Genomic DNA, 26,767 nt, shown 5'->3' with positions numbered 1-26,767 from the left:
TTGAAGAATTGTCAACTTTTGGGGTGAAAACTGCAAATTCAGAGAAAAAGTGGGCCAAAAGTGAAATAATCAGAATTCTGAAGAATAGAAGGCCGCGCGGCCGTGCGGGTTTTAAGCTTATATTTCACACGGCCGTCCGGATTGACGTAGGGGCGCAGTGAAGGAAGTTTAATTACACAAGGAAACCCGCCCTATTATATTTTTGCACCCTATTTAAAGGCCACAAGCACACAATTAGGATTATCTTTTAACCTTTTATCGTTTAGCTTTAGTTTTTATCTTTTATCTTTTCTACAAGCAATCAAGGAGCAAGAGAACGAAGACGAAGACCTGACGAATCTTCATCCTAGTTTCCTTTTTCTTTTTCTTTTCTGATTTTATGAATTTTCGTATTTTTATTATGTTTTTCGTTACGAACATGAGTAGCTAAGTTTCTATTCTAGGATTTTATTGGAACCCTATGTGGTAATTCGAACCTATTTTTCTACTTTTATGCAAGTTTAATTCTTTGATTATTTCTTCTATTTTGATCGTATTTAGTGCATGAGCGTAGCTAACTTATGTTGCTATTTGTTATTGTTAGAATTGATTGACAGATCGTTTTAATAATTAGAACAGGGATAGAAGAGCCTTCGAGTAGTTTTTCACCGAATGCGTGTGTTGATTGCATGTATTATCGTAGACATACAGATAATACCTTAGGTAGCCGTTGTCGAGACTTGTTATTTAATGCTTTATTTATACTAGGTTTGCATAGACATATAGTGAATCTTTTATGAATAATAGGTTTATAGCGCAGCGACAGCTGGTTATGAATAATTTCGTGTCTTGGGTTAATAATCGGGAATCGTAACTTGCATAATAGGAGATTAATTGGGTGAAGAATTATCGCATAGGGGGAAGATAAAATCCTAGATCCGTTTATTATTGATTTTTTCTCGTGATTACTTGCGTTCTTAATTAGTTTAATTTATTTAGTTAATTAATTTGACAACCCTGCGTAGGCTGGATAAAAATCACAATCGTTAGGATTTGGTACTTAGGATTAAATAATTTGCGTATTCCCTGTGGGATCGACATCCGACTCTCACGAGTCTACTTTACTACTTGTTTGCGATACGTACACTTGCGTGTTGGTATTTAGCACCCAACATCTATTATAGCTCCGGCAGACATAGCGTTTGTAAAAGCGCTATAATAGCCTAAGATAGCGCTATTTGAGCGCTATTGATGACGTTTTATGTTGTAGTGATTGGTCGAGGATTCTCCGCATCTCCTAAATTAATTTCCTTTAATTCATCGATGGTGGCTTTGACTCCTTCTTCATGCTCGGGTGGAGCAATTTCAGCGTCTTCCGCCTCAATCACGTCCATTTCACTTAAAGTGATATGATACGATGATGCCACACTTTCTCTGTCATCTTCCTCGTCGTCTTGGATTTTTGTAAAGACGACAGTTCGCATTTTAGCCTTCAACTCTTCACCACATGATATGGTCAAATAAGTACGCCGTTTCATGCGAGATGGAATTGAACTTCGAATCCTTCGTGTTTTGGTGATTTTAGTATTAGAGACACCCACATCTTGCTTATTCTTTATGTTATGTGTTAAGTATATATTTTTATACTTTATCGTATCTTTTTATTTGAGCTTTTTGTGTGAATTAACGATAATTGGTGCTTAAAAAGTTGATTTATTGTATTCTAGGTACAAATTGAAGAATTGGAAAAGTTTGGGGTCAAAACTGCAATTTTGGAGAAAATATGGGCCAAAAGTGAAATAATCAAAATATGATGAAAATTGGCTGAAAACAGGCCCGAACGGCCGTGCCAAAATTAGCCTATTTTTGGCACGGCCGTGCCAAATGCAGAATTTGGGCAGAAGGTTCGGGGATTCTCGCGCGGCCGTGCGAGAATTGCACTGATTTTCGCGCGGCCGCGCCAACACCCGCTAGACACAATTTTGGACTTTTAAACACACAAGGAAACCTAGAATCATCTACCAAGTTGGGACATCTATTTAAGGGCAAACCAAGCACGAATTAAGGGACTTTTCACACAACCTTGGAGCGAGAGAAGCGAGAGAACGAAGAATCGAAGACGGAGAATTGACAACTCTTCATCATAATTCTTCTTTCACCTATCTTTTCTTAATCTATAACTTTTATTACTTTTATTATGTTTTTCGTTATGAGTAGCTAAGTTTTTAATCTAGAATTTTGTTGGAACCCTATGTGGGGATTGTGAACCCGTTTTCTTGAGATTATGCAATTATGATTTTATGATTATTTCTTATATTTGTTATGATTGTTAGTGCATGAACTTGATCAATTTATGTGCTTTATCTGTGATTATTGGGATTGACTCGACAGAGCTATTTTGATAATTAGACGGTAAGTATAAGAGCCTTCGAGTAGTTTTCACCGAATGAGTGTGTCAATTGCATGTGGTGTCGTAGACATATAGATATCACCTTAGGTAGCCATTTACGAGACTTGTTACTTAATGCTTTATTCATAATTGGTTTGCATAGACATATAGTGAATCGTTTATGAATAATAGACCCATAATACACGCGACAGCGGGTTATGAGTAAATTAGTGTCTCGGGTTAATAATCATGAATCATATATTGCATAATTGAGGGGTTTCGGGTGAGCAATTCTTGCATAGGGGGAAGATAAAATCCTAGATCCATCTTATATTGATATTTTCTCGTGTTTAACTGTTTTCTTAATTAGTTTCTTTTATTTAGTTAATTAAATTGACAACCCTGCGTAGGCTGAATAAAAATCATAATTGTTAGGATTTGGTACTTAGGATTAGGTAATTTGCGTATTCCCTGTGGGATCGACATCCGACTCTCACGAGTCTACTTTACTACTTGTTTGCGATACGTACACTTGCGTGTTGGTATTTAGCACCCAACAAGTTTTTGGCGCCGTTGCCGGGGAATACGACTAAATTATCTATTTATTCTAATATCAAATTTGAGCAATTATTTTTACTTCAGCCATTTAATTTTAATTTTTTATTTTTAATTTTTTTGTTTTTGTTACATGTCTGGTTACAATGTTGGGGCACCTCAAATAGGATATGAATGGCTTCCATCCGACGAATACCTCCAAAACACCTATGATATGCCTCTGCTTTGTTCCGGATGTGGTGGAAATCATTATTCCGATCTATGTTGGGGATCACCAAAAGCGACAAATTTCGTCGAAATTACCAACGGAAGTTATTGGAACACTTACACCAAAACATACGAGCAAAGCTTTCAAGACCAAGATTTGAACGAGTTTCAACATAGAGAGCCACAATTTGATGATTTTCAAAATTATTATCCAATGCAGCAGCAGACCACTGATGAACAACTTGATTGGGTATCCCTTATTGCCGAATTCATGAAGTCCACTCAATCATCATTTCGAAACATGGAGATACAACTGGAAGAGATGACGCTCAAATTAAAATCTGAGTCTCTTGAAAATATTCCAGACGAAATCGGCAATGGTTACATCAAAGAAAATTCGGGTGAAGCCTGCGGTGAGAAAAATCTTCCATGTCCAGAAAATAGTGTCGCTATGAGAGAAATAGAAATTACGAAGACACTTGAGCATGATGAATCTGAGAAGACAATCGAGCTAAACCACGAAGATGCCTCAGAACAAGAGAAGAAGGAGATGGATGTAATGATTGAAGATATTCTAGTTGTGGACCCTGTCATTGATCTAAATGTAGATTTGAAGGCATCAATAGAGGTTGATGAGAAGACGAATGTGTTTGAAGTGGAGGTTATACGCGGACGTGAGGTTTTTGTGTACCGATTTGAGGGAGCGGGTGATGAAGATCTCATCTTAGCTTCGTACCGATTGATTACAACCAAGAAAGACTACAAGCTAAGGTGGACCCTGATATATTGCAATGCTATCCATGCCTTAGTTGCAATTGAAGTGATAGAGCTCATGGATGGATGCGCAATCTATAAGGCTTTGGATTGGACATAACAGTTTTAAGAAGCAAAGTCTGGCTGAAGACTTAAAACTTAGCGCTTCTCGGGAGGCAACCCAAGCATTTATCGATTTTCGTATTTTTATTTTTTTTTATTTTTCTTAGGATTTTAGCATGAGCAAACTAATAATTTAATCTTGTTTTAATTTTTAGGTCGAAAATCAAACACTAAGGGATCAGACGTTAAATGTGGATTAAACGAACATCAAAGAGTGCATCCCGGGGAAGGACCTTCCGACTAATCAGGTGTATTCTATCCTTGAACTTTGTTCTAATTGCATTGAGGACAATGTAAATTTTAAGTTTGGGGGTGGAAAATTACTTGTTTTTATGTGCTTTAATTTTTTAGTTTGCATGCCTTAGGATTTTTAGTTTATTTTAGTTGTTTTAGTTTATTTATTACTTTCGAAAAAAAAAATAAAAAAAAAATGTGTTTGAGATAAATGCTTCGATGAATCATGATGATGAAAGATGGTCGATGTTTAATTATGAAATTGCTTGCTTTATCTTGATTTTGATCGAATTTTGCTGAGCTTTTGATTCAAAGTGTCGTAAGAAGGAGTCATTGTTAGGAATCTCGAATTATGCGTTGTTTTGGTTGAAAGTTTTGTGTTTTAAAATTTGAGTTAATTTATGTTATATCATATGCTATTCGGTTTTAAAACTTGTCTTATGAATTTACAAAGTGAAATATTAAATTGTTGAGCAATTTGGGAAGTGATTTGGGTCATCTTTGAACCGTTTGAGCCTTTCAAGCCTACCTTAAATTTTTATCATTCGAACCTTGATTGAGCCTTGGAGAAACGGTGTTCTTTCTTTTAGCCAATGTGTATAAGGTAGAATAAGTGGAGATTTGTGAAAAATTAACCCTTGGAGTTCAGTCGAAATTTTTTTATAAGGTCCTTCTTCTTCTTCGAAAAAAAAAAAAAGAAAAAAAAAAGAAAAAAAAAAAGAAATATAAAAAAAAAAAATAATATTAATCAAAAAAAAAAGAGAAGAAAAAAAAAGAAGAAGAGACTAGAAGGGGAAATAGGGACTAGTTGTTGAGTTGTTTTGAAAGCTCGATCCATTGTCTTAAGAGCAAAAGTGGAGACTTTTGAACTCTGAAGAATCGAGTTAATTAAAGTCCTTAGAGGTGAATTCATTGTTTCAAACGCATATCTTTCAAAATTTGGCGTAATCACCTCAATTCAAGAAGCATAGCCACCTATACCCATATCTCCTACCTTGAACCAAAAAGCCCAACATTTGAAAGCCAAAAAGTCCCAATGATCCCAATAGCTCAATTATTTGATACTAGCCGAGTAAAGAAATTTGGTGAGTCTTTGGAGTTGAATATTATTATGTAAGTATAAATTTTCTCCAATTTTAATGTACAAATATGGGATACTTGAAGCGATAGCATGGTTTGTGGTTTTTAGCAATGGTGAGTGAATACGTATCTTTGAATTACGAGCTTGTAAATTTTTGAGAATTGTCATGATAATTGCACGTTCTGAAAAAATGAAAGTTGACCATTAATCTATGTGATGAGAGGCATTTGTTGAGAGTGTTGCTGTGAAAGTTGCTAGTTTTTGCTTGAGGACAAACAAAAGATCAAGTTTGGGGGTGTGTTAAGTATATATTTTTATACTTTATCGTATCTTTTTATTTGAGATTTTTGTGTGAATTAACGATAATTGGTGCTTAAAAAGTTGATTTATTGTATTCTAGGTACAAATTGAAGAATTGGAAAAGTTTGGGGTCAAAACTGCAATTTTGGAGAAAATATGGGCCAAAAGTGAAATAATCAAAATATGATGAAAATTGGCTGAAAACAGGCCCGCACGGCCGTTCCAAAATTAGCCTATTTTTGGCACGGCCGTGCCAAATGCAGAATTTGGGCAGAAGGTTCAGCGATTCTTCCGCGGCCGTGCGAGAATTGCACTGATTTTCGCGCGGCCGCGCCAACATCCGCTAGACACAATTTTGGACTTTTAAACACACAAGGAAACCTAGAATCATCTACCAAGTTGGGACATCTATTTAAGGGCAAACCAAGCACGAATTAAGGGACTTTTCACACAACCTTGGAGCGAGAGAAGCGAGAGAACGAAGAATCGAAGACGGAGAATTGACAACTCTTCATCATAATTCTTCTTTCACCTATCTTTTCTTAATCTATAACTTTTATTACTTTTATTATGTTTTTCGTTATGAGTAGCTAAGTTTTTAATCTAGGATTTTGTTGGAACCCTATGTGGGGATTGTGAACCCGTTTTCTTGAGATTATGCAATTATGATTTTATGATTATTTCTTATATTTGTTATGATTGTTAGTGCATGAACTTGATCAATTTATGTGCTTTATCTGTGATTATTGGGATTGACTCGACAGAGCTATTTTGATAATTAGACGGTAAGTATAAGAGCCTTCGAGTAGTTTTCACCGAATGAGTGTGTCAATTGCATGTGGTGTCGTAGACATACAGATATCACCTTAGGTAGCCATTTACGAGACTTGTTACTTAATGCTTTATTCATAATTGGTTTGCATAGACATATAGTGAATCGTTTATGAATAATAGACCCATAATACACGCGACAGCGGGTTATGAGTAAATTAGTGTCTCGGGTTAATAATCATGAATCATATATTGCATAATTGAGGGGTTTCGGGTGAGCAATTCTTGCATAGGGGAAGATAAAATCCTAGATCCGTCTTATATTGATATTTTCTCGTGTTTAACTGTTTTCTTAATTAGTTTCTTTTATTTAGTTAATTAAATTGACAACCCTGCGTAGGCTGAATAAAAATCATAATTGTTAGGATTTGGTACTTAGGATTAGGTAATTTGCGTATTCCCTGTGGGATCGACATCCGACTCTCACGAGTCTACTTTACTACTTGTTTGCGATACGTACACTTGCGTGTTGGTATTTAGCACCCAACATTATGCCCCCACTTTCTAAGTGGTCCAAGCCTATCAAAGACGGATGGTGTAAGTCTATCAAACCCTCGTTTGTCGCTTTTTTCATGCCCCCACTCTCTAAGTGGTCCAAGCCTATCAAAGACGGATGGCGCAAGTCTGTCGAAGACAGATGGTGTAAGCCTATCAAAGACCAATGTCCTTCTCACTTTTGTTCTACTTTCAAGAAAATCGTCTGTTGATGAGAATTCATCTTCGATTATGTAATTACTAGTAGCTCTATTGATAGCAATACGAATTGGCTTTTGTGGAACAAATCCAAGACCAACTCTAGGACTTTGAATAGCATGTCCCTTTTCTTTCAACATTATCTGAGTAGTATTGAGGCCATGCACCTTTTCGCCAACAACTTCGGCAGGAAGCCTTCCAAGCGTAGAATCTTCACGTGGGTTGAAACCAGCTTTCACTAAGAGTTTATAAGCATTTGGGCCAAAACATTTTGTCATTTGGGACTCGGAGAATTCTTCGCATTCCTCTTGGGTTCCTTCTGTGGGATGAACAAATCCTTTAGGTGGTTGAGAAGTTGATTGCTTCTCGTCAATTGGTGTTAGGGGAAACATCAAATCTTTCAAAGCCTCACACGCTAAAAGAACATTGTCTTGATTATTTATTTGCTTTGGTTCTTCAACTGGTAGAATTTCTTTGGCCTTTACCTTCTTCTCATCATCAAGATAGTACTTAGCATCGGCAAAGTGGGCTTCTGCCTCGGTGAACGGTTTATCATCGGCGAGTATTATTTTAACTACTCCGTCTCGACAATACTTGAAACATTGGTGCCAAGAAGAAGGAACCACACTATTCTCATGTATCCAAGGTCGTCCGAGAAGCATGCGATATGAGGTTCTTGCATGAATGACATGGAACAGTGCGGTGGACAACATATCATCCATTAACAACTCTATCCTTATGATACCAAGGGCCCTTTGTCCTTCTTGATTAAATCCTTGGATCATCAAGCGACTAGTTTTGAGCTCCTCCGTGGAGATTCTCAATTCCTTTAAAGTCTGCAACGGCAAAATATTGACTGCAGAACCTCCATCGATTAAAATCCTATTCACCTTCTGTTCACGGGCGTAGCCGGCAACAAACAACGGCCTATTGTGTGGTTTGGAACCAAGAATTAAATCTTCATCAGCGAAAGTCATTGTTGAGATGCATCTACCAATCACGGTACAAACTTCATTTGGAGACGGAGTCGTTCCACTAGCAGCGGTCTCCTTTTCAATTATCGCGTTGCATGAGATGTTGATACAATCATCATCTCCTCTGTGTACGTTTGTTGTCGTCATGTCAAGGGACTCAAAAGTGGTGACGACAAAATTTGTAGTGGCGCTGATCTCTTCAAGTGATATCTTCCCTTGGCGAGCTAGTTTCATAACTTTATCTTTGAATACGAAGCAATCATGAATTGGGTGCCCGACCAACCGATGATACTTGCAGTATTTTGGGTCATCGATCTTGTTAGCTTCTTCGGGGCGCTTCATTTCAGGCAATTCGATAAGTTTTAAACCTAGCAAATCGTCAAATATTCCAGCCACATCGGTGTCAAGGAATGGATATTCCCTTGCTTGCATTTCTTTTAGAGTAAGTCTTCTTCTTTCTTGGGAAAAATCTTGTTTTTCCTCATTGTTTCCGTTCACTTTTCCTTGAAATTTGATAGGGGTTGCATTCACTGCCAAAGATTCTTTGCTTGAGGTCTTAGAGAAAACTCTACCCCCTTTCGAAAGTCTTGTTTTTCTTTGGACTGTCGAGGCTCTTGAAATGGTGGTCCCTCAACTCCACTAGCCATAATGCTCAACTCCATATCATGCGCTCTAGTGGCCAACTCTTCGAAAGTCTTAGGTTGAATCCCTTGCAGGATATATCGGAGTCCCCATTGCATTCCTTGAATGCACATCTCGATAGCTGAAGGCTCTGACAGTCGATCCTTGCAATTCAGGCTTAAATTCCTCCAACGGTTAATGTAGTCAATGACGGCCTCTTCTTTCCACTGGCGAGAGTTTGTGAGCTCGATCATGCTCACTGTTCTTCGGGTGCTGTAGAAGCGATTCAAAAATTCTTGCTCCATTTGACTCCAACTGTCAATTGAGTTCGGCTCTAGGTCCGTATACCAATCAAAAGCATTCCCCTTCAATGATCGGACGAACTGTTTCACGAGGTAGTCTCCAAAAGTCCCAGCATTGTTGCAAGTTTCAACAAAATGTGCCACATGCTGTTTTGGGTTGCCCTTGCCATCAAATTGCTGAAACTTCGGGGGTTGGTAACCAATTGGCATCTTCAAGTCATCTACTCTTAGAGTGTATGGCTTGGTGTATGTTGACGATGATTTTGAACCCTCATCGAATTTGTTCTTGATAGTTCCCATGATGAACTCCTTCAATTGGTCTATAGGAATCAACCCCTCTGACGAAATCTGGAATTCTTCAGCTGAGCTCTTCTCCCTGTCGGTTGGATGTCGCCTTGCAGAAGTTTCAGCTTCGGTGTGATTTTCACCTTGTTTTCCCATGTCGTGACTACCGTCAACTTTGTTCCTCAATATCGCGATTTGGGAGTCTTGTTCTTGAATGTGTTTTGTTAGCCCTTCAATGGCCTTGGTCAAGCTTGCCATTTGCTCCTCCATGGTCGTAGCATGTGTTGTCATGACGGGGGCCACCTCAGAGTAGTTTGATGTCAAACGGGACGTAGATGATAAAGCTCCTCCTCTAGATCCTTCCACGTCTTCACCTGTGTTGACGAGAGGTGATGAGCCTTTCTCAATGATTTGCGGTGTCGAGCTAGTCTCGGAGGATGCCTGCAGTTTCTTAGCCATACTCCTTGTAACTACGCCTACACTTGATGAATTCGAAGTAGCAGCCTTCATCGCGAGCGGTTACCGTAACACTTCGAGGATCTTCGAGAGAGAGAAGAGATGAGAGGTAGAGATGTCCCACCGGGCGTGCCAAAAATTTGTAACAACAAATTCTTATCTGCGATATAAACAAACAAGAAAAATTGAACAAAGATGATTTTATTGAATTAAAATAAATAAATTGCGGGTTACAATCTCTATTTTAATCCTTTGATTCTTCTCTCTAGAAAAATATATAGTTGACTTGAATTTTCGGAGTCGGGTCGTTGACTTGATCTTTTCCGGATTTGATTTTGGATTTGATTAACGTTTTCCAAGGGTCTTGCGACTTGAATCTCGGATCGAACGTTGAACTTTGACTTGATTTGACTTGAAGATCTTGAAATTCTTGATGGATTTGGCCCTTCAATCTTCCAGTGATCTTGACTTGAATTAGTTAACGTTAACCCGAAGGTTTGGCACCGTTATCTCGGATCGAACGCTAGATTTGATGAAGAATGCCTTGAATTTGCTCAAGAACACCTCGAATATGACGAAGAACACTTTGAATGTAGAGAGAGAATCTTACCTCCTACGAATTCTTCTTCCTTGCTTCTTGAATTGTAGAGAGAATTTTGCTCCTACGGTTTTTGCTCCTTCAGTTGTGTCCTTGAATTGTGAAGGGAGGGTCCCTATTTATAGTGGTAGGACAAGACTCCTTAATGGGACTTCTTGATGACATGGCTGTTGGGTTTCGGGCACGTGTACGCAGCGGAAAACAAAAAAATTTATGCGAATTAAACGACTTTAAAGCACACAAGCACATGCCCGACAAATTAAAATCAATTAATTGCGTACCTTTGCGCTTCCAGCGAAATTAAAAACAACATGCTAAATAATTTAACCGAATTTAAATCAATTAACATGCTCGCGTTTAAACCAATAATCATGCTTGCAACGATTAAAACGATTACACATAATCACATAAAATCACATGATAGCAAACATGAATTCATAGTTTAAACCTAAACGAACCGAAACTAGGGTTTCGTGTATTTACCTCTTGAAGCGTGAGGTAGGAGCGTTTAGCAAGTCGAGATTGCTATGGAAACCAATCCGTGCAATCCGGGGCAGCAACGGCAATGCAGCGACGGCCATGATCCGAGCTACGGCGGCGCGTGTGATTCACGCGCTGTCCTTGAAGGATGAATCGAATGACGACTCGAGAAGATGGCTAGCTGCTCTTCCCACTCCCATTGATCCAACCTGTTTGCTGATCTGAAATTACAGCCTTGCTCCGACTTCAATATCTCCATGCATATTTACTGGATGGACAATTCCTTCTGGAATAATTTAGATTTATGAGTCTTGAAGCTTCTGTCAAAATTTCACGTCCATCCGATCACCGGTTGATTTATGGCGAATTTCTCGCTGGACAGCGCAGAAAATCCGAGAGCAGTTTTTCAGAATTGCCTTCTCGCATCTTCGATTCTTCAATCTTCCTCCTCTTGGATTTCACCTCGTATACTTCGATCAACTAAACACGTGGCACTAGACACGTAATAGTCAGAATAACGGAAGAAAAGAAAGAAAGAAAGGAATACCGAAAGAGATCGGCCAACGGGTGGCCGATTCCGGCGAATTTCCGGCGACGGCGCAGTGGTGGTGGCCGTGGGAGAGGGTGGCTGATCGAGAGAGGCAGCGGCTAGGTTATGAACGTGTGTTCTCTTAGTTGTGTGTGTGCAAGACCTATAAATCAAGTATTTATATGTCTTGCATAAAACCCTAACGGGCTTAAGTTGGACCGGGCCCAACAGCTTAAGTTCGTTAGTTCTTTTACTTGCTCATCTCTCTCAATTCGATGATCGGAAAACTGTAACGATTACATTTTCGGAATCATTATAATGTCCTCGTCATTACGAGTGCCAACTCTCGATTTCCATCTTTCCAAAAGTGGAAACCCTAATTCAGTGCACTTTCTAAATTTGGAAACTTCCCGATTTAGAAGGTTCACTAATACGTTCGCCTATTCTTTTCCTTTTCTTATTCTCATTCATAATTCCAAATTACGAATGTTGGACCCAATCATATTGACTTCCAATCATGCAAAGATAAACATATTTTACCTTTGACCGTTTATTCAAAGATCTCATGTGCACGAGCAGTGTGACCCTCGATGGTTCAGGTGTAAGCTAGCCGTGGGCCCACAACCCTTTGTGGTCAAAACTCGTCCCCTTAGAGTTACGATTAAGATGAAACTCGTTTCACCTTAATCACCCAACGAATCAAGATTGGCGTCTAGCAACTACGCGTCATGATTCCCTAGATACAAATGAAGTGCCTGCAAGAACCTTCAGATATAGTTAACGTACAGTACGGTCCCTTCGATTCATATGTCCCGATCGAACTAGAGGCATTGGTTCATCGAGACCTCTTTATATGTTCGATGACGGTGCGATCGTTCCAAGTGTTGTAATCCTTTCGTGCATGACTTAGAGAATCGAATTCTCTAATCATCACTTAGTCAGCTCTGGCCATAGACTTAGAATGATTACAAACTTTCAGAACACATAGGACATCCAAGACTATTCTAGCGATCGAATCCCCGACTACAATGCACAGACCTCCCACTAGATTTCGGACTGCACGAACACTGGCCCTTGGGATGGTCCTCGGTGGAACTCAGGGACAGGTCACGATACAGCTGGTCCTCTAGTGAAGTCACGGTGATGTCTAGGTCATAAGGACTAATGGTGTACAACTATACCATAGATATCTCTACTCGATTATTGGGAACCACTTAGAGATTTCTAGGGTGAGGGAGTTCAGTGAACTCGTCAACTTACGAGCACCCACTTGTGCATGCCGATATCACAATACCGTTTACTGATGAGATGCAGTACACATACACTAAGTGCTAGTCTCAATGGGAAAGGCCGATATCCTCATTAGTGGCGTAACCCTTCGACTAGGAACACGTTTAACAGTTATAATACTTAAGTAAATATCTCATGATCCTAACGATCAATTACTAGTACTTGTAATAACTGTAAGGACTATATCTATGCTTGTGACAAAGGGACAAAGATATAGAATGCCAAGGTGTTTTATCATTAATACGAATAAAGGTTCGTTTATTACAATAATAAATACGAAAGACCACAGCCACAGGTTGGCTTGTTGGTCACCTACTCTAACAATGGCGCGATTTGATTGGCCTGATTTAAATTGATATTTATCTCTTGTAACTTGGGGAATAAGAAACAATTTTATTGGCCAATAATTAATTGATATTTATCTCTTATAACTTGGAAGAGAATAAATAATTTTATTGGCCAATATATATTTAATATCAATTATCTATTAGAAATTAATTTAATTAAATTCCAAAATATATAATTGATAAAAATATATGCATGACCGCATATATACGGGTCTTCAATTGGCATCTAAGTCCTTTGGCTATGTATAATTACACAAATGCCATTGGATCAAACTTTATTCCATATATAATTTATCCATCTAATTGGCTTAAATTTTATTCGTCTACAGCTACTGTCAGTGATTCAGCAAACGCCGACGGCGAAACCAAGCAGTCCTCGGCCGACCCTTTTAATCAAATCTTTATTTTCAGCTGTAAAATATTGATTATCGGCTTGTGGGCAGGTGTTCTTATTACAGAAAACGAGGTTCGGACAAAGATGATTCTTGTTTCTTCTCCGGTTGTTGAGACTCGATAATCTGAAAGAAGAGAAGAGATTTGAGGAGGGTTTTGAGTGGAAGTTGGAGAGCAGTGAGATATTCGACAAGGCGCACTAGGCCAAAACAGCTCACTTGCGACGTTTTTTTTGGCGACGATTCCGGAATCGTCACTAGTTTGCGATCATTTTGACTAAAAAACGTCGCAAGATATCGGAAAATAAGATTTCGATGGAATATATCGCGACGATAAAACTAATCGTCGCAACCTTTGCGACTAATGTCACTAAATCGTCGCAAAGGGAAAAAAAAAATAATAAAGCACTCTCGTAGCGACGTTTATATATAACCGACGCGCGGAATCGAGATTTGAGCTGAGGGATTAATTCAGTTGCTAATTGAAACACAATCAGGGAAAAATTCAAACGGGAAAAATGATAAGAACAAAAGGAGTATATTACCTTCACAAAAGAGAGTATCGGACAAAGGGGCGGATGCACAAGAAATCACGAATCACAATTTTGGATACGGATGAAAAGGGGCGAGATTAGCTGCAGTCGGTGGCAGTGACAGTGGTGATTGATTGAAGCGAGCACGAGCATCGAACCAAGCGGCGGCGGCCGGCGGCGGCGGCCCAAGCGGCGGCGGTGGGAGCATCGAACGAAGCAGCTGTGCGGCGGCCATGAAAGTGGATGCACCGTCGACCGAAGTTAGCAATTTGTGTGCGGAAGAAGATAAGGATGTTGAGAAGGGTTGATAAGATTGGACGCCCTCGAAACCCGCGCCTGTGGATGGAGCGAGGCGGTGGCCGACGTTGGAGAGGGAGAAAGAGAGTCAACAATAGTAGGCGAGGAAGGGGAGGAAGTCTGGGGTGATGTAAACGACGCCGTTTCGCAGCAAGCGGAATAAAAGAAAAGGAAAAAAGAAGCACACGCGTCGTGGTCGAGCTGGTTGAGAAATAAAAGGAAAAGAAAAGAAATCGAGAAGCTGATTGGAGAAAGGGACTCGAACGACACCCGTTTCAGCCTTAAATGGGCCAAAAGTAAATGGAAAAGAAAATGTTTTAAAAAAAATGGGTCTATCCCCATATGTGTTCCTTTCTTTCTCTCCAATCCCAAGCCAGCATTCTAGTCTTTTTGTTTAAATCTGGAAGCAGCTCGATTCCGAAAATAGTTTGTGTGGCCCCGTTTTCTTAATTTCTTTTCCCTTTTATTTTCTTGTTCTATTTTCCTCGCCTTTCCCTAACTGCTCGAATTTCTCTTTTCTTTTCTCAGATTCAATCCGGGGCCTTATGTTTATTTTTCCTTATGTTTATTTTTCCTTTTTCTCCTTATGTTTATTTTTCCTTTTTTTCGCAGATTCAATCCGGGGCCTGGATTCGAGGATCCAAATTTGACCGATCTGCTGTTTCAGAACTTCAAAAAGGTGGTCGAGCGCAGGTACAACAAATGTAGCTGATTCTCTTTAATCTATGTTAAAAAAAATTGATAAAGGGATGTATAGAATTGAGCTCATACAAATAAATCTTTGATGTCTACGTGCGTTGCATTGAAAACCATACATGTTAACCGTCTTTTGTTTTGTCATTTCCCAAGTTTGTAGATTGTAGTTCGCAACTGGCAACCTTCGATTTTTTTATGTGAAATTGTCATTTAACTTTGTGGAGTTTTGCAGTGTCCAGCTTTTTGAAGTTCTCTTATGGTTATTCGTGTGAACTGTTAGAATGATGATCACAGAAAGAAAAAATCCGCATCAATATCATTCGCTAAACGACACGAAAACGGCAGTACAGCAGCTTCACAAACTAGCGAGTGCGGTTGTGAGCGTGGTAATAGTGGTGGAAACCCTAATGGTGATGGGAGTTGCTTCCACAAAAGTGATAGCTTTCGTGATAACCCAGCTCCTTCTTTTAGGGTTTACCTTCCAGAACATGTGCAAGACCGTTTTCGAGTCCATCGTCTTCGTTTTCGTCATGCACCCTTTCGATATAGGCGATCGCTGCGTCATCGACGGTGTCCAGGTAATCAAAATAATTAATATATTTTTATAAATTTAACAATATTTATATATGTGTAAAGTAGAGTTTATTGATTTAGTACTCCCTGCATTATACCGAATTGCTAAAAAACTTCTCATTTTATTAATATTAGCCAAAAAAAAAGGGGAAACTACAGATAAATCCCTAATCCAAAACTCAACTCACAGATCAGTCCCTAGGTAGTTTCCCCTAGCAATTCAGTCCCTATTCACGCGTCTGACATGCAGATCAGTCCCTAATGTGAATTTTGAATATTTTATTATATTCTCTTTTCACTCTCACCATTTTCTCTCTCCTGCTTTTCTCTCTCCTGCTTTTCTCTCTCTTCATCTTCTCTTTCTTTCTTCATCTGCTCTCTTTCTTCTCTATTTCTTCTCCCTTTCTCTCCTCTGGTTTGCTCTTTTTCCGGCGAAAAAATCACTGTAAAACCCACCCACCCCACAATGGCTACAAATGATGTATCTAATGATTTACCCACTGTGATTCTTGGAAGTTGTCGATACAAAAATGAACTTCACATTATTTCCATAAAAAGTAATTCGACCTTAATGGAGATATATGGTGCTATTATCAACAAATGGAATCATATCCATCCAGATGCACTGATCCTCCAATACTTGGCTCCTCGGGAAAGATTGTATGTGACATTGGGCAGTGATGAAGATGTGGAGAATATGGTTGCATTGCATCTAATAATGAAGATGAGTGTGGTCGACATTGTCGTGATGTGCAAAGATGAAGCTAATTCGCGTGGAAAGAGGGTTCGCACCGATGGCTGGTAGGTCTCCATCTTTTTCTGTACTGCTGAAATGCATTTCTTTATGGTTGTTAATTATTGTGTGATACATAGTATAAAATATGGCACATAATAGTATCATGCTAATATAAATATGGTATGGACGTATGGTACTTACAGTACGTAACCTTGATCTGAGTAGTATGGGTGATAGGTAAATTTGGTACTGCTGGTGGGAAAACATAGTATCATATAATGAGGAAGATAGTACGTTACCTTCATCTGAATAGTATGGGTGATAGGTAAATTTGGTACTGTTGGTGGGAAAACATAGTATCATATAATGGGGAAGATAGTACGTAACCTTCATCTGAATAGTATGGGTGATAGGTAAACTTGGTACTATTTGTGGGAAAACTTAGTATTATAGAATGGAGAAGATAGTATGGAACCAGTGCATTGTTATGATATTTTCATGTACATTGTTATTTGGATTCCACTCTATTGTAATCCATTTTTAAATTTTTTTTGAAACCAAAAGCGGCGATCAATCGATGGAAATCGAGGGTAATCCGCTTGGAAATTCAATTGATGCATGGAGACATTGCATCCGTGGGGAGAATCAGTTTTTTAAAGATCCTGATGATTTTAGGCATATGCTGAAAAACTATTCTATTGCTAATAATCGATCATTTAAGTACATGAAAAATGATCAACAAAAGATCATAGCAGTATGCATTGACGAAAACTGCAAATGGAGGGTTTATGCATCATTGTACAAGTCAGATAAGTTATTTAGCATTCGCAAGTGCAATCTTGAGCACACTTGTGGTGATGCTACTCTTCGTACAAGGGGTCATCCTAAAGCCGATGCTACATGGATTGCCCAAATTATGAAACGAAAATTGAGAACGCAGCCAGCTTACAAACCATGTGGTATGTTAGAAGATATCCGAGACGATTATGGTCTGGAGCTTCAGTACTACACAGCATGGAGGGGTAAAGAAAAAGCCATGCGTGATATCCATGGTGATGAGACGACATGTTATGATAAACTGAGACGCTATTGTCGTGCATTAAAAATGCATAACCCTGGTAGCATGGCAGAGTATGAGATTGAACCTGCTACTCAAAAGTTTATTCGAATATTTATTAGTTTTGGGAGTTCTATTTCCGGCTTTCGTCGGTGTAGGCCGATGATATGTTTGGATGGGACTCACATTAAAAATAAGTACAAAGGATGCTTGCTTTCTGTTGTGTGCAAGGATCCAAATGATTCCTTATATACATTGGCATACGCAGTTGTTGATGCTGAGAATGATAAAAACTGGGAGTGGTTTTGCATTAAATTGAAACAAATTCTAGATCGTCACAATGACAATAGATCTTTTACCATTTTCTCTGATCGTCATTCGGGGCTTCTTAAAGCCGTCCCGTTGGTATTTCCTAGTAGCCACCATGCATATTGTTTGCGACACTTGGTGGATAACTTTAGAACCCAGGTATTTTGATTCTCTTTAAAAAGGCAAATTGGAACGTACCATTTGTCACCTCATGTCATACTTTTGTATAACATGTTTCATACTTTTGTATAACATGTTTCATACATTTGTGTAACATGTGTCATACTTTTGTATAACATGTTTCATACATTTGTATAGCATGTTTCATACATTTGTATAGCATGTTTCATACATTTGTATAACATGTTTCAAAATAATATAGGTCCTGAGGAAGTACCCATTGCACAACAAGTTATATTGGGCGAGTGTTTTACATAATGTTGCATATGCCCCTACTCGGCAGGAGTTCGATGCAACTATTTCTCGTATAGTGCAATCTATGCCTCTCGCGGCATCATTTATTTCGAATTCTGATCCAAATCATTGGGCCAATGCCTATTTTTCTGGAGAAAGATGGGGAATCGTGAACAATAATCAGGCAGAAAATTGGAATGGTTGGGTTAAAGATGCCCGATCTTTGCCTGTTCCATCCATGATTGATCACATACGGATCAAAATAATGGAGATGCTAGTTAAACGACATGGAAAAAGTTTGGCAATGACTGGCATATTGTGCAAGAAAATTCTAAAGAGATTAACAATCAATCATATGGCCTCTCGTTCCTTAAAATATTGTAGATCAAGTAGTACCGCTTTTGAGGTATATGATGAGGACAAGTCGTATAAGGTTGACTTGCAGCACAAGACTTGTTCTTGTAAAGCATGGCAATTAGAGAAACTTCCATGCAAACATGCATGTGCATGTTTGGAGTCAAAATGATACTCAATATATGAGTTTGTTGATCCATGCTTTCATATTGATACGTACAAACAGGTATATCAATTCATGATTAACCCAATTCCCTCGTTTGATGAGGACTTTGACTTGTACGATGCGTGTAATGCTCCGCCCGATGTCTTTGTTAATGCACCTGATTCGAGAACTCGACCGGGACGTAGAAAGACAAAAAGAATTCCTTCACAAGTGCAAACTCGTAAACTGAAGTGTACTCGTTGTGGGAAGCCTGGACACAATCGTCGTACTTGCACACAACCAATCTGACTAGCAATTTTTTTTAATGTAAATACTGTCTGCATTTGTGTTACTTAAACTAACTAGTTTTGTTTCTAATGTAAATTTTATGTTTTTCATCAGGGAGGACAAGATGGAGGAGAACTTACATGATTGCCCATTATGTTATTCAAGTGATTGAAGTGAATGAAAACTGGCTGTTTGTACTTTATTATTATGTGATTTGTACTATGTTTATTTGAACTTTGTACTATGTTTAATTTGCACTATGTACTATGTTTAATTTGCACTATGTTTTTGCTATTTGTAGTTTGTACTATGTATTAGGTACTCTGTTCATTGATGGTTTATCATTTTCAGTCTAATGGTACTATTTTTATTTACACATGGTATTGGATATGAGATAGGATGGTATGACTTACTCAATTTATGACCGTTACAAACTAAATCTATGAGATAGACTTACTCAATTTATGACCGTTACAAACTAATATAGCCGTTGCTTATTGTCAGAACTAGTCAAGTCATAATATGACCATAAATGACACATAGGCTCATTTGTTTCTAATTCATGGCTTCTTCGAGTAGCACCACTAAAATGAGTGGGTTAAAATACAAAAAAGGGAAATGCAAGCGTCTTGATTGTGGGAAGAAAACAATAATCATGGTTTCAGAAACTATTTCGAATCCCGGAAGGTTATTTTACTGTTGCCCACACCATGGCTACTCCCATTGGTGTGAACCATTTGAAGTTGGGCAAACTTTTTCCAACTCAAATCGTGAAGAAAATAAAGCTACAAGTGCGTCGATGAACCAAGTCCATCAAGAAAGTGAAGTGAAGAATTGCAATTCTGAAGGTGGAGTAGTTCATAGTTTGATAGTGTTGAATCTAGTAATATTTGCAGTCTACATGCTATGTAAAACCTATGTACTGTTGTTTAATTAGTGAACATAAGAGTACAATGTATAAGCTGGTAAAGTTCGGGTTATTCATGAATATAGTACGCTTTGTTCACCAATTAAGTATAATGTATAAGCTGGTAAAGTTCGGGTTATTCGTAAAGATGGTACGCTTTATTCATCAATTAAGTACAATGAATATGCTGGTAAAGTACACGTGAGTCGTAACTATAGTACGATTTGTTCACTGATAAAGTATATGTTTGCCATTCATATAGTATTTTTAAACTCTATATATTATTGTCGGGCCAATGCATCCATATGATCGCATTTTAAGACACAACTCTTCAGTTTAAGACTATTAAGAATGAATGGAGACAATGTGGGAGTCGATCAACATCGACTATGGTAAAAATTGAGGAAAATATTAGTTTTACACTTGAGCATTGTAGACTTGTATGAATATATTGTATAGTATATGAGTATCATGTATGAAATTCAACATATTTATGGGATCTTGTATACCAAACGCAACAATAATGCTCACCTACCTTAAGATAATCATCTAAAACATAATTTATGCATCTCCCGTACTTATTGATCATTAAAACGTCAATGAAATTGGTACAATTCAATTCATCAAAAAATATGGTACGCTTTATTCATCAATTAAGTACAATGAATATGCTGGTAAAGTACACGTGAGTCGTAACTATAGTACGATTTGTTCACTGATAAAGTATATGTTTGCCATTCATATAGTATTTTTAAACTCTATATATTATTGTCGGGCCAATGCATCCATATGATCGCATTTTAAGACACAACTCTTCGGTTTAAGACTATTAAGAATGAATGGAGACAATGTGGGAGTTGATCAACATCGACTATGGTAAAAATTGAGGAAAATATTAGTTTTACACTTGAGCATTGTAGACTTGTATGAATATATTGTATAGTATATGAGTATCATGTATGAAATTCAACATATTTATGGGATCTTGTATACCAAACGCAACAATAATGCTCACCTACCTTAAGATAATCATCTAAAACATAATTTATGCATCTCCCGTACTTATTGATCATTAAAACGTCAATGAAATTGGTACAATTCAATTCATCAAAAAATATGGTACGCTTTATTCATCAATTAAGTACAATGAATATGCTGGTAAAGTACACGTGCGTCGTAACTATAGTACGATTTGTTCACTGATAAAGTATATGTTTGCCATTCATATAGTATTTTTACACTCTATATATTATTGTCGGGCCAATGCATCCATATGATCGCATTTTAAGACACAACTCTTCGGTTTAAGACTATTAAGAATGAATGGAGACAATGTGGGAGTTGATCAACATCGACTATGGTAAAAATTGAGGAAAATATTAGTTTTACACTTGAGCATTGTAGACTTGTATGAATATATTGTATAGTATATGAGTATCATGTATGAAATTCAACATATTTATGGGATCTTGTATTCCAAACGCAACAATAATGCTCACCTACCTTAAAATAATCATCTAAAACATAAATGGAGACAATGTGGGAGTCGATCAACATCGATTATGGTAAGTTTTTCGTGAATACACATGTGAAGTACGCTTTGTTCATCAAATAAGTACAAGTCTATTGTTGACAAGGTATCTTCGAATGGACTAGAAAGTATTTGTTGCTCATTTTTATGGTACGCTTATATTCTTTATACAAACTAATTAATCGCAAAATAAAGTACCATGTGTTCAAAAGGCAAGTACATTTCATCGAAACATATAGTACAATGTATACAATGAAAAAGTACGAGTAGAGCTAATCAATAGTATTATTAGCTCTACAACAAAAGGACAGATTGTTTATGGCATAAAAACACATTCACCTGTTCATTAATTAATTACAAAAAACACAAGAACCCCAAAACACTTCCACTCCCAGTTTTTTCACAATAACGCCAGATCTATTTCATATTTAGCTTCCACTTCTAGCCGATGCCTCAGAAAGATAGCTGCTAGTTTTGGGCGAAGTATTTTGATATCGCAAGTTTTTGCCTTAAACCAAATATCTTCACTGTTTACAGCATGACAATATGCCCACATGCAGACAAACAAGCCGCAATCAAGGTTCCCATCCTGCTGCCTGCATCCATGAACCCATTTAGCTTCCGATTGTATCTCCAACCCAGACCTTCTTTCAACCACCTTGCTGTAAAACGAGGCCTACGAAAATAAAATATTATATTAGTCTACAACAATTCGCAAGAATAAAGAATAACTAATTACAAGAATATGGGCTTACGACATAATCCGCAATTCCTGGGAAATTCGGAGAATAGTCTATGGAGTTCCAATGGTAAATACATTTATTTATTGGGTTCAGAACAAGCAGGAACCAGTGTTCACTGGAATTGATAGGTATCATGAAAAATGTTTTACTGAAGATATTTGCTGTGTTTAGCTTGTCAAAAGCCATCGTTCCAAAAATAGTAAAATCATTGAGAAGACGATCAAACTTGGCATCGCTCATTCGTTCTACGTCCACCCGAGGTCGCGACATTAACTCTTGCTACGAAACATAATAGAGAATATTAGATAAACATTGTAATGTATGCAAAATTATTTGTTAAACCACTATATACCTGGGCAGGGGAGTCAGGGTAATCAATCTCATGTCCATGCTGGTTCATGATAGATTCGGAACATAATAGATTCAAGTACAAATCTATGTGTTCTGCACTCAGCATTTCATCAAATAAAAGTTCGCACATATGATTTCCCGTCAATTGATGTGGGCCTCTCTCCACAATAATTTCCCTACAGTAAGACATAACCACGTACTATTGGATAAGTAAACTTGTACTATGTACAAAGTTACTACATACTATAACATGTGGTCAACATATACTATTGGATAAGTAGACTTATACTATGTACAAAGTTACTACATACTATAACATGCAGTCAACATGTACCATTGGATAAGTAAACTTATACTATGTACAAAGTTACTACATACTATAACATGCAGTCAACATGTACTATGTATTCACTTGACATATACCATTAAAGACATTAACATGTACTATCAAGGTGGTTGTGCTCTTACTCTAAATCAACACTTTCCAAGAACAGATCCAACAATATCCTCTCTTCTTCGGATATTTGGTCACGACGTACGTAGTCCTTTCTTCCCCGGTAATAATCGGCAGTCTATATAACGAATAAATCACACCAATTATGACAAAAAATAATAATAATGTAATACTAATATAATCATAAATACCTTGATCCCAGGGACTGAAACCGAAACCTTGGACACAGGAACTTGTTTACGACCACGTCCTCGTCCTCGTCCTCGCACGCGTGGAACTTTGGCCTTTGACTTTGGCCTTTAACTTTGACTTTCGTCACCTTGATTTCTCTCTCTTTCTTCACTTCGTTCTCCTTCACCTTCCATCCCCTCTACTTCATTTTTTTCTCCTTCTTTTTCCCTTTCCTCTATCTCTATCTCTGCCTCTATCTCTATCTCTTTCTCTGTCTTTGTCTCTCTCTCTTTTTCTGTCTCTCTCTCATTCTCTCCCTCTGTCTCTTTCTCTTTCTCTTTCTCTTTCTATTTCTCCTGCTCTTTCCATATCTCTATCTCTTTCTCTTTCTCTATCTCTTTTTCTTTCTTTCTCTTACTCTGCATTTTTTTTTTCTTTATTTTCTTCTTCTGTTACATTCCCCCTCTTCCTTTTTATGTTATTCTTCTTATGCTGCAACTAAAAAAAACAATAGTACGAAACATGTTATACAATAGTATTATATTAGTTGACATATAGTATGTTCCAATGTGAACGGAAGTATGAAGTTTAGGGTTTATTGTATTAATGACTTACAGGTGTTGCTTCCACGTCTTCAATCTCATCTTCACTACTTTCAGAACTTATTTCAACAAACCTATCAGCACTAATTCCAACAACTGGACCAGAAATTACTTCCAAAACCGGAGAAAGCAACGTTTTCTCTTTTGGGTACACTGAAAATGGTATAACCTAATAAACGTAAAAAAATTGTTAACAAATACCTAATACATTATATATTTTGTAACTCAAAGTGTTACCTGTACTTGTTTTATCTGATCAAAAAGCAACCTAGCTGCTTCTTCATCGATTGGGATTTTGCTGTCTCGCCACCGGAAGAACCGGGGAAATTTGTAAACGCTGGTGGAAACCCCTAGTGACGTGATCCTTTCATGCACCCATGCCTGCGTATTTTGGAATCATTATTAATTGGTATATTCAATATAATATAATATATATTCACTATTAGATATCACTTACCAATAAGCCGATAGTGCATCCATCAAAATACTTTAACCCCCCCTTCAGATACATCTCCATATTCTCAACAAGAGTATCATATACCAACTTTCCCAATGCAAAAGACCCTAAAACCTCCAAATCTTCTACATGCGGATAAACCCACCTTTCTAACGTTTTGTTACCCTTTGGCAGTAGAATAGTATTAAACAGATAAATAGTGTACAATCTGCTGAAATCTTCAACAGATTGTTGATCGGTCATAACTGCATAGGCCTCCAGTTTATAACCAATATATGGCCTCGTCATTAATGATAACTTACCATCAAAAATTCGTGTAATGAAATCAGAGTCTCTGCCATCCATATTCACATCCACCGGTACGCCTTCGTACTGCAGCCCTAATACGATAGATAATTGCTGCGGAGTGAATTCCAAGCGTATAGTATTTCCCCCAAACCAGAAGGCCCGATCTTCTGCATTGTACGCTTGCATGAGAGACACAACCCTAGGGAAGTTGTGGTTTATTTTAGGCATGTCCATGTAGTGATAGAATGGATTTTTCTTCAGTACTTCATAATGTTGTTTCTTCATCACTTTTTTCACACCTTCCATAGTTGTTTGAAAGGCGAACGGTGAGCACCTGCAGCCTATTGATAGCTTGCTGCAATCTTCTTTTACAACAATTCCTGCAATTACATACACATAAAACAAATACAATTATAACAAATACAACGTACTATAAAGTTCCACATATCAATACCATCCGAAGTCACTAGTAATACCATTCAAAGGCACTAGTAATACTATTATGGCATATGACTTATACTACAGGACCATCAAACATTATACTTCTAGTACCACAAGTCAGTACCATCCGAAGTCACTAGTAATACCATTCAAAGGCACTAGTAATACTATTATGGCATATGACTTATACTACAGGACCATCAAACATTATACTTCTAGTACCACATGTCAATACCATCCGAAGTCACTAGTAATACCATTCAAAGGCACTAGTAATACTATTGTGGCATATGACACATACTACAGAACCATCAAAGATTATACTTCGAGTACCACATGTTAATACCATCTAAATGCACTATTAATACCATTACTGCGCATGACACATACTATAGAACCAGTACGAAAAATACAATAAGCCTCTTTCCCATATCCTATATGGAACCCTTGTTAGGACTCAAAATGCTTTGGGGACATGCTAATGTCACCGAATAATAATACCCATGAGAAAACTGTTACAAAATCATGAAATTCGACAACAAATAAATGATCTTTGCAAACCCAAACAACAGAACAACAAATATTGGAACCGATTTAATGATTAGGGGAAACACCGAATAAAGTCGAGGCATAATACCCATGAGTGGATATGTTCAAAATCATGAAATTCTATAACAAATAAACCTTTTTGCCCTGCTTAATCAACACCCAAATGGGTCTGTTTCCAAGAAAATGAAAAAAAAATAAAAAATCAAACCTTGTTGTTTGCCCTGCTTCACCATTGTTTATAAATGGGTTTGTTTATTTTTATTTTTCCGCGGTTTGTTGATTCTTCGTACTTCGTAATTTCTTCCTTCTTTGTTCTTCGTTTCTTCTTGGTTTCTCTGTTCTTCGTTTCTTCTTGGTCTGAAAATGGGTATAACTGAACGGTGGTTTTTTTCTGCGCCTTTTTAGCTTCTTTTTTGTTGTTTGATTTTTGAAATGTAACGGGCAAAGAGCGTGTAACACAAACGGCGCGTTGGAAGTTGTAAAGAAGTTATGTAAAATTAGTATAAAGTAAAGGGTATTTTAGTATTTGCACATTTTATTAGGGACTGAACTGCATGTTAGGCGCGTGAGTAGGGACTGAATTGCTTGGGGAAACTATCTAGGGACTGATCTGTGAGTTGAGTTTTGGATTAGAGATTTATCTGTAGTTTCCCCAAAAAAAAACCATTATAATGTTTTTTTTAGCATACGGCCCCCTAAACAGTGAGTTTTTAGGGTTAGTTTGCTGAAGTAACACGAGAGTTTTTTTAATAATTAGAGAAGATAAAGGGGTAGCGAATGCAATAAATAATAAACCCGTGCAAATTATATTGATGTTACGTGAAATTTGCGTTGCAGCTAATTGTGGAAGAGATGAACATATTAACAAGGGTGTTCCTCCGATACGACAACGAGAAGATCTACTACCCTAACTCGGTCTTGATCACAAAGCCAATCAGTAACTTCTACAGAAGCCCGGAAATGGGCGACGCAGTCAATTTCACGATCGATCTCTCCACGCCAATGGAGACAATAGTTTCACTCAAGAAAGCAATTCAAATGTATGAATTTTTTTCTTGTCCAAACATGCCCTAAAAACAAAACACATTGTTCGTAAAGATTGAAGCTAAGAGTACGTTTTTTTGTCGAACTATAATGCAGGTACATTGAGAGCAAGCCAAAGTATTGGAATCCGAAGCATTCGGTTATAGTGAAGGAAATCGAGAACGTGGACAAGATGAAGATGGCTTTGTGCGTACAACACACAATCAACCATCATAACTACGGGGACAGAAATATACGAATAACCGAGCTTCTCTTCGAGCTGAAGAAGATATTCGAAACCGTAAACATCAAATATCGAAACCGTAAACATCAAATATCATCTCTTGCCTCAAGAGATTCATCTCGCGCAATTCAACGGGAGCAATTGGAGGGGCCCGCCATTGCCTTCGTGAAGTATATGTACCGGCA

The 26,767-nt window shown here is 37.8% G+C and overlaps 1 protein-coding gene and 1 pseudogene across 1 annotated transcript; one reads left to right on the top strand and one right to left on the bottom strand.

Moving 5' to 3' along the window:
* Window positions 1-6,928: 6,928 nt before the first annotated feature.
* LOC148766946 (uncharacterized) lies at window positions 6,929-9,618 on the bottom strand (annotated as a pseudogene).
* Window positions 9,619-16,028: 6,410 nt separating this feature from the next.
* Window positions 16,029-19,177, top strand: LOC148766945 (uncharacterized). The gene is made up of 5 exons (XM_088825870.1): window positions 16,029-17,779; window positions 18,003-18,467; window positions 18,615-18,786; window positions 18,936-19,011; window positions 19,123-19,177. The coding sequence occupies exons 1-5, from the start codon at window positions 16,832-16,834 to the stop codon at window positions 19,175-19,177; spliced, it is 1,716 nt and encodes a 571-aa protein (XP_088681996.1). The 5' UTR covers window positions 16,029-16,831.
* The last annotated feature ends 7,590 nt before the right edge of the window (window positions 19,178-26,767 follow it).

The sequence above is a fragment of the Erythranthe guttata genome, chromosome 11, assembly GCF_056151865.1.
Source record: "Erythranthe guttata isolate IM_541 chromosome 11, IM_541, whole genome shotgun sequence".
NCBI classification, from domain to species: domain Eukaryota; kingdom Viridiplantae; phylum Streptophyta; class Magnoliopsida; order Lamiales; family Phrymaceae; genus Erythranthe; species Erythranthe guttata.
Note: the sequence above shows the minus strand (reverse complement) of the source record. Positions and strands in the feature narration are given on the sequence as shown.